Here is a 17,731-nt window from a genome sequence, read left to right as displayed (position 1 = left end):
ACAACTAACCTCAACACTTGCAAAGGGTTCCACACCAACAACCATTACTACCACCACCACCTAAAACCAATCCCAATAGTGGTATGTCCGTAGAGAATAACATGAAAACATTCGCCTTCAACACCCAACAATTCTAACAAGAAACTTGCTTGAGCATACAAAATTTAGAATCTCAAATAAGCCAAGTCTCAAGATAAGTTACCCTCCCAAACTATCATTAATCCTAAGCAAAATGCTCGTACTATTATTTTAACCTAAGTTGGGGGGGAAATTGCAAATTATTCCATAAGTTCGGAGGTTGTCTGCATTTAACCTTTACAATTTTACCGAACCCAAAATCGCCCTCAGGCGCGTGTACACACGTGGACAAAATATTTTCTACCATTATTCTCCGAAAAATATAAAGTGCAATAAAATCAAAAGATTGGATAGGAAAGTGTTAAAAAAAAAAAAGATTGTGTGCAAAGTGCAAATAACTCCATACATTGTAGAATTGTCTGCATTTTACCTTATATAATAACACACAACTAACCTACATTCGATATGTAGGTTAGACAATAAGTTAGAATTATTACATAAAAGATTGAAATAAGTATTGGGAAACATAACAGAAAACATCTTTACTTCGATATTCAGTTGTATGGAGTAATTAGTTAATGCAGGTACTTCACTCTTGTTAGCTTTTACAAATAAGGAGTGATCCAAATTTTTTGGTTTCATCACAACAGATGAAACTAACACTAAATACCACACAAACTGTACCGGCATGGGCTTTCTACTTAATTTCAAGATCTACATACATATCATAACTGGCCATAAGCATCAGTGTCGAAAAAACATTCATTATGTTTGGATTAATGTTTTGGGTGTTTGTGTTTTGGTGTTTTGGAGATAGAGAGAGAAAAATAGAGATAAGTAAAAATGTATTTTGAGATAGATGGTATGTTTGGATTTGTGTTTTGATATAATATAAAATATTGTAAAATAAGTGGTGTAGGTTTGATGTTGGGTTTTGGGAGACAGGAGTTACTGTTCATTGTCAAATCATATCTTTTAATATATATTTTTAGATATATATATGTGTATGTATATAGTATTTTGTTTGTTAGTGAAATATAATATATATATTTATGTTAAGTAATTTTTTTTATATTTTAAATAATAATTATAATTTTAATGCATAATTAAATACAGTCTAAAATGATTTTGTTAAACTTTATCTTTGAAATTAAAAAACATAATATATAAAATTTAAATAAAAAAATTAAGAATTAAGTATGTATTATTGGTGTATTGTCCTCAAATTTCTCAAATATTTCAGTGAAATAGGAAAAATTATAAGTACAAAAGATTTAAATGGTCTAAGTTGAAAAAATATATAATCAAGAGTTAAATGCACTACATAACATGTTGAAAATACATTCATTAGAATTTTATATGTGATTTGATAAATTTTAATAGATAATTGAAGTAATAAAAATACGAATTAGGTATATAGTAGTGATATATTGTTAGTAGTGTACGCAACTGCTACAATATTTCCATTAGGTAGAAAAAATTTACATATTTTAACTAAGTAGCATTGATATTAAACATTTTTTATATCAATGATTTCATAAGTTAATAATTATTTTTTAGTAGTAATTATTAATTATATTTCACCAATATTATATATTAAATAATATATAATACATATAATAAGAAAGAAGAAAAAAGAAAAGAAAGAGAGAGAAGAAAGCTGGGACAAGATGTAAGAAGAGAGAGAAAAATAAATACCCCTCTAAAATTAATTTACTTGAGTTCTAATTATAATACCAAACAACTTAAAAATAAATATTATAAATTCTTTATCAAAAAATTATAAATACCCCTCTAAAATTATTAATACCCTAATAAATACCCCTTTATGACAGACCCTCATAGAGGGGTATTTGTAATTTCCAGGAGGGATAATTATAATTTTTAAACAAAAAGGAATATTTATAATTATAGTAAATTATAAAAAAATCAAATTCTAATTTATTCTTTGAATTAAATACTATTAGTTTAAATATATTTTTATGTTAGATAGATGCAGATAGTCAAAACACATTTTTCAAAACACATACTAAGAGTTTAGAATAGGGATAATTATATTCCCTTTCTTAAAGTTTGATGTAATTACACGTAAAAAAATTTCGTGGTTTAAAAAATTATATTTAATACCATTTGAATTTTGCTTTAATCTAACAAATAAGTCCATTTATTAGTAAATTTTATTGATATTAACAAAAAAAAATTGATCAAAAATTATATTTAGCTCTGATTGACTTAGTACTGATCTATTGCAGGTCAAATATTTTTATTATCAAATTACCATTATACTTATTTACATATAAATGCATGAGAGGAGGTACACTATAAGAAAATAGCTTGATAGCAACGAAAAAAAATAGTGTTGAAATAATTAGCAAGTAGAACTCTCGTTGCTAAATCACATTATTTAATATAAAAATTGATTTACTTGCTGATATTTAGAAACGAAAGTTCACTTGCTAAAAAATTTAGCAATGAATTGTTTACGACATATATTAAATAGTGTATATCAGCAATGAAAATTTTACTTGCTAATTTTAGCATCAATCTTTTTTTGTAACTGTTGAGTTATTTTCTTGTAGCGGTATATCTTTACTGTTATAAGGGTAGTTTAGTCAAAAATATTATTTAACCCGCAATAAGGGGATGTTTGGCTAAGCTTATAAGCTCCTAAAAACATGTTATAAGATGTTAGAGAACTTATAAACTCCAATAACGTGTTTGGTAATTTTTTCTTAAAAAGCTAATAAGATTGCAATTTCTTTTAAAGAGTTTATAAAATCTCAAAATAAGATGTTTTTATCTTATAAGCTCTTTTAAAAAAGTTAACTTTCCTAATTTTTCATAAAAATATTATGTAATAGCAGATATTTTTCAATCTATCGTCCCAATTAATCTTAGATAGTTAATTAATAATCCCTTTATTAAAAAAGGAATAAAGGATCATCGATCATACATTAATTATATTTATTCATATAATTACATGTAGATCCCTTGTGGTTTGAGAAATTGCATCTAACACCCATGTGGTTTGTTTCCATCTAACAAATAAGTCCCACTATTAAATAAAATTCACCAAATTTGTTGATGTATACAAAAAAAAAAAATAAAAAAAATCTATATTTACTCTCGATTGACTTATTACTAGTTAAATAAATCTTCTTATGACCAAATTACCCTCATGCGTCTTCACGCGTTAATGCATGTGAGGATGTGTATTTCACCATTAATAGGGTAGTTTAGTCTAAAAAAACATTTGACCTACAATAAATCAGTAATAAACCAATTGAGAGTAAATATCAATTTTCATTCGATTTTTCTGTTAATATCAGCAAATTTAATGAATTTTGACTAATGGGAAGATTTATTTGTCAGATGGAAGCAAACCTTATGAGTACTAGATATAATTTCCCAAACTACAAAAAATTAATGTGTAATTACATCAAATCTCATGGAAGGAGAGTGTAATTATCCCAACTAATTAGTACTAGTGAATTTTTCGAGATTGAGAACATGAGATTTTTTAAGACTTATACGCATTAAAGGTCAGCTACTTCCCAATGCCTAATACAAAATATCTACCCTTTTTCTTTTTCTTTTAAAAAAAAATAAACAATATCAGTGATTTAGTTTTCTCATACTTTGTGCAGTAGTAGTTGTCATGTGGACTCTATTGTCGGTGCCCTTAAAATAATCCTCATTAATGTCCTTTGAAGTGATCATGTTTTAATGTCCATTCTTAAGAGAAACACAACAATATTATCTCAATGGACTGATTTGCCCTTCAAAAATGAGAAAAACCCTGAACATTCCCAAGAATCCGTGCCTTTTTCACCTTCGAGTCGGGTCACCGACCTGACCAGCTCCAACTTGCCCGGTTTATGGGCCATAGATCTCCTGACAGTTCCTAACTTTGATTGCGCTACTTGGATCAGGATAGTGGATGCATTTACCTCTATAAATACAATTACTACACTCTATTTACGGTAAGAAACGTTTACTACGATTCACTGACATTAAATATCTCAATTCGAATTATTCTATCCCGATCTCAAGTTAATTTAAGTATAAAAAAATCTTAAATGGGGACCTCCCAATAAATCTAAACGATTTTCTTTTCTGAATATTCATACATTAATCAAATACGGTTCAAGAAATCTTAAATTTAATATTAAGACTTGGACCAAGATCTAAAATTTTTAGCCTATACATTTTCTCAAGTCCACACGGCATAAAAAAAAGGGTCGGCGCATTAAAAACCTCCAAATGGCTCTTAGTGTGGCTCCATTGCCTCTTGTCAATGAATCTACACATCACCTTACCTTTACTTATTCAACATTTAAGTTTGAAAATTAAGAAATCATGATAAATATTTCTTTTTTAGTACAAAAATATCATAATAAATTCAATTCTGATCATCATCACAGACGAAAGCATGCCCTTATGAATTTTTTTTTTTTTTTAGGTAAATGTAAGTTTCATTTATAAAACAAGATCGTACAGTACAACAGTGCTCAACTGGTGGTTTCTCCCTCGACAGGCCAAGAGATACGCCATAATCTATATAACGCACCTGAACTAACAGAATGAGATAAATTAAAACTGATAATCCTCTGTCTAATATCTTCCACAATAATGGTGGCTATGATATTCGGTGGTCGCTCCTTATAGCTACAGATCACTTATAAATATGCGCATAATTATGCTTCAACACAGTTTTCGTATTAATACAAAAGCTCAAATCTACAATCATTTAACTAAAATTGATTACCGATTGGACCCGATACTTTTTCTTTTTAACCACACATGCATCTACTAATAGACGTGTCCGATAGAATTTGAATCTGCACCTGAACTGTGTAACATTGGATTCTCAATTATCGGGAGCTCCTAAACGACAAAAAAGGATACCGACCTGCCCTAAGATCTATAGAATAAATGTGAACCACCCTACCCGACACACATTAAGTCTAATATAGTGCCAATTTTTTAAAAAAAATATTTTGAAATTATAATTTCGTAAGATTGGTGACTGAAATTAATGAAGTGGGGGCCCTAAAAAGAAAAGAGATTAATGAAGTGGGGTGTTAGTTGTCATGCTAATACTTAATATTTATTAAAGTTCCGACAACAATAAAATGCTCATCAATTTAATTAAGAATGGTCCTTTTTTAGGACATGAATTTTCATGGACATGGAATCTATTTTAAGGTATGCGTATAATGTTAAAATTAAAATTGATCGGTTTTAAATGAATCGGTTACAATTATAAAATAAATTTCAATTATCAATATTAAATACGTATAATTTATCAATAACTATTATTACAATAGATTAATAAAGACAACAGTTTTTATTAAAGTAGATCAATTTCATACATTGGTGGGACTTGAACCCATGACCTAGAGGACATATTATTATGAAATATCAGCTTTGTGAGTTAATCGGGACCTCTTGTTTTTTAAAACGTAAAATTAAGAGTGTATGATAAAAAGATTTAAGATTAAATTCCATTGATATATATGAGTTTATACTTTTATTTGCATGTTTTAAAAGTCAAAATCTGAATGTGATAATTAATATTATTTAAATCATACTGACAGGGAAAAAAAAAAGAAAAAAAAAGATTAATTTTAAACTTTCTACGATCAGAGCCACGAAATGTGCTGACTTTTCACCATACCAGTGATCAGACTACAGTGAACCTGCCCATACTAGATCCACATGAATGCGCGCTACCTCCCTGAAATGAAAAGCTTTATTCACGTTTGGTTGGGCCCCAGCGTGGGGGCGCGTTGCGCACCCCGTGTACTATAGCGAACGCCGATACGTCCTAAAGCTTTTTGCATCCCCACCATTGCTTCCCCGGGAATAGAGAAAAAACACAAGGCGGGTAGGATTTCAACATTTACTCATTCTCATTTTCACCCCCTCAATTCTTGATTTTTATCATTCTGCCCCTTTCTTATTTACTATATCGACCCCATCTGTCGGGACGATGATTTAGAATTTTCAATTATTTTCAAGATTAAAATTATTTAAACTAAATATTTAATTTTACGCCGTGAAGAAAATATTATTAAAAAAAAGAAATATTATACTATATAACTATATTCAAGAATCTTAGGATAAGATTCGATAAGATTTTTATCTAAGTTACGTGGGATGAAAGTTTAACTTCTTCTTTCACTAAAATTTGCACGTGTCATCATTCAAAATCGATATCTAAATATAATTAATTTTAAACTTATAAACGGATATCACTTTATTAAATATACGTATGAAAGTATGGCCCTGATAATACTTTGTACAGTCCCACTGTCATCGAGAGGTCGAGAGATGGTTGGGTGTGATGGAAACAATCATAAATCTAGATGTAATTTATTTGGACCTACTCAATGATAGTTGTAAGAATATAGTTGATTGTACCATGAGCACATTTATAAGAATTAAATGTAAAAAATGAATTTGGTGGAGGGCAAATGTGTCATTTAAAAATAATGATGCACTTTCTGCAATTAACACAAAGAATGGGGCCAACATGAAAATTTGCTTTCCATTGTTAGCGCATTAAATGACAGAGACTAAAAAAGAACCAAGATTTATTTGTCGTACGACACATGTGTGTGTGTGAGAGAGAAAGAGAGAGAAAGAGAGAGAAAGAGGGAGGGGGACAGAGCGAGAGGGAGAGAGAGAAAAGAGTGACAAGAACGTGCATGCTTGATCTATATATACAAACACAAGCGTTGTTGAGCATCTATATCAAATCATTTGAGGGAGAATTTTTTGTTCTTTTTTTTTCTTTCTGGAGGTCAAAATTAGGGATTTTAGTCGCTGTTAATCGGATCTGTTTTCAGCGTTTTCCTTGAGGGAAGATAAAGATACGAGCTTTCAGCATTGTCGAATCAGGATTCGCATCAACTGATGCGATTGGTATGAGATTTAATGCTTCTTGCCGTAATTTATGAACTCGAATTAACGATGGTTTCTGTGTTTGTTTTGCAATTAGCGTCTTCTGGTGATGGCTTATTTTTTTGTTGCTGCAACGAGATGTGGTGTTTCTTTTTCGTGGGTTTTGTTTTCTGGGTCGGAGAATGGTTTAAGATCGGGTTGAATAATTATTAAGGAACGTAATTTTGCTGACCCATAATAGGTAGCTACTTCTAGTGCTGTTTGAGCGTCATATGTTTGTTTCTCATAGGAGTTTGATTGAATTATTTAATGTTTCCTTATCTTTAAAGCAGATGTATGCTTGATTTGAGAAGTTATTAATTGGAATCTGGTGTAGATGGAGTCATTCTGAAGTTTTCACCTATTTTTGAACGATCTTTAGTGTTTTGATGTTTGATCTAAATTTTAATCTTGGATTATTATATAGATTTCCTTCTGATGTTTTTACTGAAATTATAATGTTGGTTGAAGTTGAAGCAAAAAAGTTGAGTCTTTTACGACTTAAACATCTGGATCTGCTTAATTTCCTTTGGTCGATATGAAGGCAGATTTTGGTCTGTGGATCCAAGTTATGTGCCTTGGTATAACATTCACCACTAGCTGCTGTGGTGATGCAAGAACATAAGAAATTTTCTACAAGAAGATTTCATATTTTTTATTTTTATATATTATTCATTGGCTGCTTCTTTCTGTAGCTTCCAGATTACAAAGGAAATTAAACTGAAATTAACATGAGTTTCTTGAGCCTGGACTTTGACCTCTAACTAGTCCTCCCATCCTGGTCAAATCTGATGCGATCTGGATCATCTCATAGCGTGCATGATTATGCTGTTGTGAACTTTTGTTGTTAATATAGGAATATGCACTCAATAATTCAAACAGACGACTGGTAATTCAGGCTATTCTTTCCACTGTCTCTTCTAAATTTTAGTAATAAATGTTTCAGGCCTGTGATGGCGAACAAGTATAATTCAGGGGACAGTAGGACCAGGAGTTCTGTGTCCATTTTCATAGTAGCTGGTCTGTGCTGTTTCTTCTACCTACTAGGAGCATGGCAGAGAAGTGGGTTTGGAAAGGGGGACAGTATAGCTTTGGAGATGACCAAGAGCGGAGCTGACTGCAACATCCTTCCAAACCTCAATTTTGAAACGCATCATGCTGGTGAGGCTGGGATAATTGACGATTCTGATTCAAAAGTGACTGTGTATAAGCCGTGCGATCCTAAGTACACTGATTACACACCCTGCCAAGATCAAGGACGTGCAATGACTTTCCCTAGGGAAAATATGATCTACCGTGAGAGACATTGCCCTCCTGAAGAAGAGAAGCTGCATTGCCTTATTCCAGCTCCTAAAGGATATGTAACCCCGTTTCCATGGCCAAAGAGCCGTGATTATGTCCCCTATGCCAATGCTCCATATAAAAGCTTGACAGTAGAAAAGGCTATCCAAAACTGGATCCAGTACGAAGGCAATGTGTTCAGGTTCCCTGGTGGAGGAACACAATTTCCTCAGGGGGCTGATAAGTACATTGACCAGCTTGCGTCAGTTATACCAATTGCAAATGGGACTGTTAGGACAGCATTGGACACTGGTTGTGGGGTATGCTCATTGCCTGGAAGTTTCTCTAGTGACTTGTGCATTTATCCTTGTGCTTCTTCTGATTAAGATGTCTCTTTGCCAGTCTGCGTAACTGTGTGATTTACTTTTCACTTTTATGTTCTTGTTCAGGTTGCTAGTTGGGGTGCATATTTGTGGAAAAGAAATGTTATAGCAATGTCATTTGCACCAAGAGATTCACATGAAGCCCAGGTACAATTTGCTCTTGAAAGGGGTGTACCGGCTGTAATTGGTGTTCTTGGATCAGTAAAAATGCCATATCCATCAAGAGCGTTTGACATGGCTCATTGTTCTCGTTGTCTTATACCTTGGGGGATGAATGGTAAGAATCAAAATTTTTCTTGCATGTTTCCCTTTACAATGAAAATAGAAAAACAGAGCTGAAGTTGTTTTCTTTATTAGAGGCTTGATCATTCCAGAATGTTATACAATTTGACCACTTTCTTGTGAAAAGGAGCGCTCGTTAACATCTTCGAGCAATTGAGCTGATGAAAATATCATAATTTGTTACCTTTTCTTTGCAGATGGACTATACATGAAGGAGGTTGATCGTGTGCTTAGACCTGGTGGCTACTGGGTGCTTTCAGGCCCTCCCATTAATTGGAAGACTAACTTCAAGGCATGGCAACGCCCAAAGGAAGAACTTCAGGAAGAACAAAGACAGATAGAAGATGTTGCTAAACTTCTTTGCTGGGAAAAGAAGTCTGAGCAAGGAGAAATTGCTGTATGGCAGAAGACAATGGATTCTGCTTCTTGTCGTGCCAAACAAGAAAATTCTGGAGTGACATTATGTAAACCTGATTATGCTGATGATGTCTGGTATGAATAATTATTATTTGAGCACATAGTAAAAATCTAGTAGTTGCATTGTTTTTCCATTTGTGGGGTGCTTATGCGCAATTATTTACTGAGGCATATGTACTTCTTTACATGTGGCTGAAAGTTGCAGACTTTCGGTGGTGATAATGCAAATCTAAATTGTTCCGGTGTTTATCTATTTTATCAGGTACCAGAAAATGGAGCCATGCATTACTCCATATGACAATGCTAACAGTGGAGTTGCTGGTGGGTATCTTAAACCATTCCCGGAGAGACTTTATGCAGTTCCCCCAAGAATTGCTAGTGGCTTGGTTCCTGGAGTTTCTGTTGAGGCATACCAGAAGGACAATAAGCAATGGAAGAAACATGTAAATGCCTATAGAAAGATTAACAAGATTATTGACTCTGGAAGGTACCGCAACATTATGGATATGAATGCTGGATTTGGAGGCTTTGCAGCTGCACTTCAGTCTCCGAAATTGTGGGTTATGAATGTTGTACCCACTATTGCCGAGAAAAATACCCTTGGTGTTATTTATGAACGAGGACTGATTGGCATATATCATGACTGGTATGCATTCTTTTGTCACTGTATTTAGTGTCTTCTAAGCAATTGTGCTGTTTTTACTTGAAATTCATGTAGCTAGGCTTAGGCTTTAGGCATGCACCCAGGCCCACCAAAGAAAGGATTGAGCTCGCTTTGGGGGCAAACATGATCTAGTTGCATGTCCTCTGGAAATTTATGATAACACTAAATGCTTCATACCATAAGCCAAGCAAAAACTCATTTTGCTAACATTACAATGTGGGCAGTAAGATGATCAAACTTGCCATCAAGATCATGTCTTGAACTGTGCTGGATCAAGTTGCAAGTAGGCTATGCATTTTCCATATATCCTCCCTGTACTTTACTTATGTCAATGATGACTAAAAGTGCAAGCTTCACTAAGGCCCATGTCTGCTCAAATTTATTTTTCTTGGTTACAAAATCTTATTTTCTCTATTACTCTGTACTTATTGTAATTTGCTTGTTCAGGTGTGAAGCCTTCTCCACATATCCAAGGACATATGACCTGATTCATGCTTATCGTGTTTTTAGCTTGTACAAGGACAAGTAAGCATACAGTTCTTGATCTTTTATATTCATGCCTTGAAACAACCTTCTGTTTTAGGCAATGATAAGTAAGGATTTGGAGATGGACTTAGCTGTAGCATACAAGGAAATGGCTCTTCTAAATGAGAAATTTCCCAACTTTAGTTTTAGGGAATTTAAGAAATACAAGATACTAAGGATGTAATGATGGTTCTCAGTTTCTCTCGCCTAAAAGTTACACTTATATCTTTTCTTGGTGAGGTGAAGGATGGGCCTTCGAGTGGGATGCTGTACATCCTCAAACTCTTCTTCTTTTGTTTGTTTCTCCCCCCCCCCCCCCCTCTCTGTATATCATGTGTGGATCCCTCAAAGTGTGACAAATATTTTCCTGAAATAGCGATTCCAAAAGTACTGAGAATTGGAATATGGAATAGATATCCAAAAGAGACAGAATTTTGCAACATGTATCATGAATTAATCAAGCTGCCGGAACTGTAATGGTTAGGGACTTGTGGTCATACAGCTGTGTTTTGTTTGTATTCTGTGCGGTCAAAAAGTATAACATTCTCTGTGCTACATGAATTTTAGATTATAAAACTCTATAACTGCTCTAGCACCTAGTTAATATGGGTGAATTGTATTTCAAGTTTAAATAAAAATTGAATCTTGATTTGCATGTTTTAGGTTGCTTAACAGCATGATAAATCCCACCAAATATAGAAAATACTGCAGCTGTATGAGGGCTGTGTTACCCCCAGTACAGAATTCCTTTATTAAGATACGGAGATGGTTTTCTTCTCTAAAATCCTATTCTCATAGCTTTAGGAAATTATATTGTCCTTGGTAAAAGACTCGGGTCAATTTTGGTCCTGTTTTTCTGCACTTGGCATTATGTGTAACTTGGATTGGAGGAGTCATCCAGGAACTTACAATTTATTCGAACAAATGAATACAGGTGTGACCTCGAAGACATTTTACTAGAGATGGATCGGATTCTGCGGCCAGAAGGTGCAATTATGTTAAGGGATGAAGTTGATGTACTTGTCAAGGTGAAGAAGATGATTGGTGGTATGAGATACGATTTTAAAATGATGGATCATGAGGACGGCCCCCTGGTCCCCGAGAAAATCCTAGTTGCAGTTAAACAATACTGGGTCGGCAACTCCACTTCTGCGCAGTGAAATCCAACGCATACAGATTCTTGATTTGCCCGTTGGCATGATTTCAAGTGGCAATTCTTTCATTTATTTATGAGTAACAAATGGCTCAGTCTTTCACCATGAGAGGGTCTTGCCGGGAGATAATTTTGCCACAGAAGAGGGGTTGTGGTTGGGCTGGATTGCACGTATTAACCAGGAAGTCTTGAGTAAGTTATATATTGTACTCTACTTGTAACACTAATTCTGTTTCTTGATCCCACTGGAAAAGCTTGAACTCCATCTCCCTTACAATACGAAGAGGAGCAGTACGACCTTTTAGACGATCACTCGTGCATTTTGTTATTCTTCTAGATCTATTTTTCAAAGTGTTGAAGCCTCATTTCTAAGCATATATCTATTCACGCATTCATCTATTCGTTCGGGTTTTAATGGTGAGTAGTGTTTATATCTCCAAGACTTGGATTGAGGTCAATAGACAGTTTCTTGTTTCAACTAGGTTTAGTCAGATCCAATTAATCAAATAATCAATATTACTGTTCTTGTTATGTGATTGATGGCTCTCTTATGCATTAATTGTGATGTAAGTTACTTGGATTGTTGGGAACTCAAATCAGGCTAAAATTTGTGGTGGTGAATATTTCGAATGCTTCCTCAATCAGATCAGGAAGTCTCTTTTATGGTATCATGTGATCTGTAGTTGGAGGTAAGTGTAGGTTGACAAATGTGTCTGATCAAAGACATCTGAAAATATGGATCAATGTTTACAATATGGCCTTGCTATGTTTTGTAGTTTAGGGTACAATGCCTTGTCGTCCTTATTGGTCATAAATGTTACCCTATGCCAAACATTACCCACAATGGGTTTTAAAACACTAGAAAATGATACATATGTACAACATGAGATAGGATAAATTACGACGAGCTTTTTGAAATTTTGTATGATTATGAGTATTTTTTTGTTGTTTGAAAAATTATCAATACTTTTTATTATAACAGTCGTTCAATAATTAGCTTCATTCATTAGCCTCTATTAGAGATTTTTATTTGTTTTTGTGGTGAACTGACTAGTAATTTAAATTATAATTTTATATTTTGTTTTGAAAAATTTACGAAACTTCTTTTATGGAATAAGTTGATTTTTTTATAATTTTTCACAATTCTTTATTTAAAAAAAAGAAGAATACAATGAGGTCAAAATAGATAATATTTAGGAGTATTAATAACTTTTCAAACGACGAAAAGATAATTATAATTATGTCAAATCAGGTAGCTCATTTGACTTATCCATAAATTATATTATTGATGTGACATTATTGGTGTGAAAATCTTTGCTAAAGATTAGAATAATTCGCATTCCAACATCATAATAATCGGTCCTTCTCAAGAAATTTTCGATATTATTGGAGAAATTTTAGTTGGAATCAGATTTGATCAAACTTGAACTAAATTACTTACCATACAATTGGTTCGATCCAACTAAGAGGGTGTTTGGCGAAATTTATTCACAAAATTTTATAAGCTCATACATTTTATAAAATATTTCTATAGCTCATAAGATGTTAGATCTTATTTAAAAATAAATTCATGACGTATATGGGTAAAACAAGATAATGCAGCTTATAAGATGTTAACAAAAATTTGTTTTTAATTTAAATGAATTTGTTAAAGTCTTAGAATTACTTTTCTTTAAAGAATTTATAAGTTAATAACGTCTTATTTTTAGAGCTTGTAACCTTTTTACCTAAAAAAATTTCCGAACACTTTAAAATATCTTATAAGGCGTTTCAAATAATTTATTAGTTCATCCAAACACCCTCAAATAAAATACATTACGCAATTGATTCTACCAAGCCAAATTAGACTTGACAAGAATTGTTGACAATGTAGAATATAAATTACATCATGAATAGAGTTTCCTAGTGAAAATAGTGTATAGGGTTTTTGAAGAAATTGAAGAAGCTACGTACGAAGCATTTGTCCAATCAATGGTGAAAAAGTGTCTGCCGACAGTATGATGAATAAATTCTAACATAGAAAAAGGTTTGGTAGTACCCCATGTTGCTTCTTCTGCCAATGTAATAATGTATTGCTCATCAAGAATTCGTTTCACTACAGCAACAAAAATGCACATATGCATCAAGACACAAACCACCCACAAGAGCTAAAGATTTGAAAATGTGATGGGGAATTGAGTTAGTTAATGTGGGTTCATCAATCATCACACCAACCAGAGACAATTTTAAATCTTGAAATTACATTTCTTGTTTGCAAGTAAAATTTCCGACAATTGGGATGAGGGCTGCAGTATTATTGGCTCCTCGTGTATATATTAGTAATATTTATTTATTTATAAGGGTATAAAAGTTATTTTTGTATACAAGTCGCACAATGAACACCTACCTCTTACTACAACATAAAACTCTCAACACTATTATAAATACTCTATATATTATTTTTTAAACCAACTTTACTATTCATGATTTGACAACTCAATACTCTCTAAAAAAACTCTCCCGGGTAATTCTCCCGTTGAACTTCCCATTTAATCCACAACCACATGAGCACCAAACAGGTGAAAAGGTGCCATAACTCAGGCAAGCATGGTTGTAATGCCGTGGCACTGGCCGGAGTTTCTGAATCTCTTGTCAATATTCTTCTGAGTTCTGTACCAAAATGCAGAAGCAAACATAATAGATATTTTCAGGGCAGTTGAGTTCTATCTTGTGCTTGAAATTAGTGCAAGTAAAGTATGAAACATGCATCATGGTACTTTTGACACCTTCCTGACCTCATTTATCTGTTATTTTCAATGTAGTAAGAAAATGTGAAATTTGGTGTTCACTTTCCCAAGGTCTCAAGAATCTGCCTCATAGTTATGGTAGTTTTATTAGCATTACTGTTCTGTCAGTTAATGTGTTGACATAAGCAAAAATGAGTTAGTTGAACACCATTAGTCATCAAGACAATGAGAGAGAGAGAGAGAGGCTAGTTCTAGTTCTAGCTTGTAGCTGCTGGGAACACCGACAAGTCGGTAACTGCGAACTCATGTTATATGGCCTCGAAACATGATCAACATGATTCTTGGTACTGACTGTGCTAAGAGGGATTGCCAAACTCTCCTCGAGAAAGAAGTGATCATATGATATGGACCTTAAATGCAACTCTACAAGAAAAAGGGTTCTGTAGCTGGTTTTATTTTCTTGTCTAAAAATGGACAACCTACTCATGTCACATGCAAATATTGCAGAAAGTGGTCATAGTGGGATTGTATGGTGCTGGTGTCTGGCCATGTGAAGTGTGAAGAGAGCCAATAGTTCACTCTTAATGTCAATCTGTGAAAAGTCAATTCGGTCCCTTTAGCTTGTAGGTAGGGGAGGGGGTGGGGGTGGGGGGATGATGAAACAGACAAATGACAATGGCCTTATTTGATCAATAATTTGATCTCCAGAAAGACAGAAAACCACAGGGAAGGAAATAAGGTTACATATGGTTAGGCCCAATCCCATCAGCACCTACTTAGAGTTTAAAGCAGGCAAAAATAACTGAAACAGTTTCTCTAGTTAAAAACAAGAATGATGACAAGCAAACAGTCAATATAGACAAAAGTCATTATTTCTAATGAGCCAAAACTCTTTCACTATATTTGTTTTCATTTTCAAGTTATCTCTAGAATAAGTCAAAACATACCCAATGTTTGTCATCATACAAAAACACCTTATTTGCGTGCTTTAAATGTTTTTATATAAATACATACATATATATAGACACACATATATACATAAATACATATAAAATGTACATGATTTGACAGTGATTTGACAATGAACTGTAATTTTTGTCTCCCAAAACACAACATTAAACACACAATACTTATTTTAAATTATCTCCAAAAACAAATCCAAACATACATACTATATCTAATACATACATAATTATCTTTGTTTTCTCTCTCTATCTCTATAAAACACAACAAAACACTTCGAAAACGAATCCAAACATAAGTTTGTCATTTGCACAGTTCTCTTACAGCTACTTATATATGTAGAAGTGAATGTAAATTCTCACTAAGCCAAGTTGGCTTTCAGACCTCTCATAAATTCAGGCTATTCTACTTCTATACTTACTATATATATAGCTTCTCTTCTTACAGCTGATTCAGAACTCTTCTAATATTTTTTGCTTTCTCTTCAGTTTCTTTGCTGATTTTTGCTGATTAGTTCAATATTATTCTCAATCAGCTGTTATGGTCTTTTTCTGCTTCGCCTTCTCTTGTATGAGCTAAGCTTGTCCCCATTCAGACACAAAAATGTCCATTCCTGTAATAACACTGACTTCAGCATCCAAAACGAGTGTTTCCGGTCCTCCCGAAATCAGCAAAAGATTTCGGGATGCTTCGTTTTCCTCGTTCTTGGATGGAGCTGAAGAAACCTTTGTACTTAAATTGGAAGGTGCAGGCACTCAGGGCCTCAGTGCCTCCATCTCAACCCCGCATGATCACGCTTTCCTTGCAAAAACTAAAGCAGAAGAGACAGAAATTGATGTCTTCAACGCTGAGAAGTATTTCAACGAGGGGTTAAGCCAAGTAAATCATAGTCCTAAAGTTAGTTCTAAGAGTTTAGTAAGTCACCACCAGCAGAAGAGACATGATCCCCTTGAAATACTTGCAGTCAAAGAGCGGCCCTCGAATGCAGCACAAAGTATTCGTTCTGAATCGAGCTGGAACAGCCGGATTGCATTATTGCATTCCGTTCCAAGAAACCAGCAGCCCAGAAAAGCAAACAAGAAGAGTTTGCTTGCCAGCATTGGCTGCAACTGTTCTTGTGCTGACAAGAATTCTGTTGACATTGATGATTATAATGGTGAAAACAAGAGCAAAACCACCGGGCTGGTTAATGGCAAATCAAAGCAAGGAGATCAAAGAAGTGACTATTTTGTTAGGAAATCACAGTCAGATCACAGCTGTGTACGATTTGATGGAACGGAGCTGAGGTTAAACTCCGAGGATCATTTCAGCTTCCCAGTTTTCAATTCTAAAACTGGAAATCAAGCAGCAAAAATGCAAGTACAAGAGAAAGATGATAGTACCGCGAAGAGGAAATCGCTAGAAGTGTTTGGCTCCCCCATCCTGGAAAGTAGTCAGACTAGCTTGAGCCTGGAGAAGAAATTAACTGTGATGGCTACTTGGGATGCAATTGCTGCACAAGAAATCAAGATTCCTTCAATTTCCAGTGAAATGCATGACGACAGTGACAGTGATGCAAGTTCAGACTTATTTGAGATCGAGAGCTTTTCAAAAGGCAACCCTTTTCTTTCCAGGCAGGAATCAGATGGCCTGTCAGGCTGCCTTACTCCCACAACCTGTTATGCACCAAGTGAGGCAAGCATAGAGTGGAGTGTTGTAACTGCCAGTGCTGCAGATTTCTCTGTTCTGTCGGATTCTGAAGAGTTAAGACTGTCCTCCACCATCTCAACCCCACATAAAGTGGGCCTCAATTCTAAAATCCCAAAACTGCGTTCGAGTATTCTGTCAGGTTGTAAGAGTCACAAAGCAGTTAGAGTTGCTGGAGATGCACATAGAGCAAGTGAGCAAGGATTTTCCAATGCAAGGAGGAACCTCGAGCCGGTATCCTTCACAACGACGACAAGATTTCATAATGAGCATAAGCTGGCTAGTTTTGATGCACGAAGGAGGCAGCAATCATTTGATGAACGCCTTCTCTCTCGATCACGATCTGGAAGTGCTACACATCTGTTATATACTTAGTTAATGTATCATGTTGTCATCTTTTACCAAGTTATTTGAGTGAGAAGAACTACTAAATCCACTAGATCGATGCTCATGAAGAGAACCCTTTACATATGACTGAGTATAGGTTAAAATCAAGACAGAACTATAAAGAGTCTTCTCTGTTTCTGCTTGAACTTACTATTTTACCTAAAATCCTGATCTAATTTGTTGTATCTATTTAGTTTATTTACTTCAGTTTTTGGTGTTATGCCAAGTTTCCAAGTTG

The 17,731-nt window shown here is 34.1% G+C and overlaps 2 protein-coding genes across 2 annotated transcripts; both read left to right on the top strand.

Annotated features, from left to right (window-relative positions):
* Nucleotides 6,697–12,264, top strand: LOC105159962 (probable methyltransferase PMT2). The gene is made up of 7 exons (XM_011077197.2): nt 6,697–7,008; nt 7,973–8,627; nt 8,757–8,967; nt 9,170–9,464; nt 9,652–10,035; nt 10,501–10,578; nt 11,513–12,264. Exons 2-7 carry the CDS (start codon nt 7,980–7,982, stop codon nt 11,736–11,738), a joined length of 1,842 nt encoding a protein of 613 aa, XP_011075499.1. The 5' UTR covers nt 6,697–7,008; nt 7,973–7,979; the 3' UTR covers nt 11,739–12,264.
* LOC105159961 (protein PHYTOCHROME KINASE SUBSTRATE 1) lies at nt 15,724–17,545 on the top strand. Its single transcript, XM_011077196.2, has one exon. It carries the CDS (start codon nt 16,024–16,026, stop codon nt 17,479–17,481), a length of 1,458 nt encoding a protein of 485 aa, XP_011075498.1. The 5' UTR covers nt 15,724–16,023; the 3' UTR covers nt 17,482–17,545.

This window comes from Sesamum indicum, linkage group LG4 (assembly GCF_000512975.1).
Source record: "Sesamum indicum cultivar Zhongzhi No. 13 linkage group LG4, S_indicum_v1.0, whole genome shotgun sequence".
Lineage (NCBI taxonomy): Eukaryota > Viridiplantae > Streptophyta > Magnoliopsida > Lamiales > Pedaliaceae > Sesamum > Sesamum indicum.
This window is presented reverse-complemented; position numbering and strand designations above follow the sequence as displayed.

Bases quoted from the DNA above. Each gene is read 5' to 3' on its own strand.
- LOC105159962 (XM_011077197.2), top strand. From the start codon at position 7,980: ATGGCGAACAAGTATAATTCAGGGGACAGTAGGACCAGGAGTTCTGTG. The intron at 8,968-9,169 runs GTAAGAATCAAA...TTTTCTTTGCAG, and splicing joins TATACCTTGGGGGATGAATG to ATGGACTATACATGAAGGAG. The intron at 10,036-10,500 runs GTATGCATTCTT...TTGCTTGTTCAG, and splicing joins ATTGGCATATATCATGACTG to GTGTGAAGCCTTCTCCACAT.
- LOC105159961 (XM_011077196.2), top strand. From the start codon at position 16,024: ATGTCCATTCCTGTAATAACACTGACTTCAGCATCCAAAACGAGTGTT.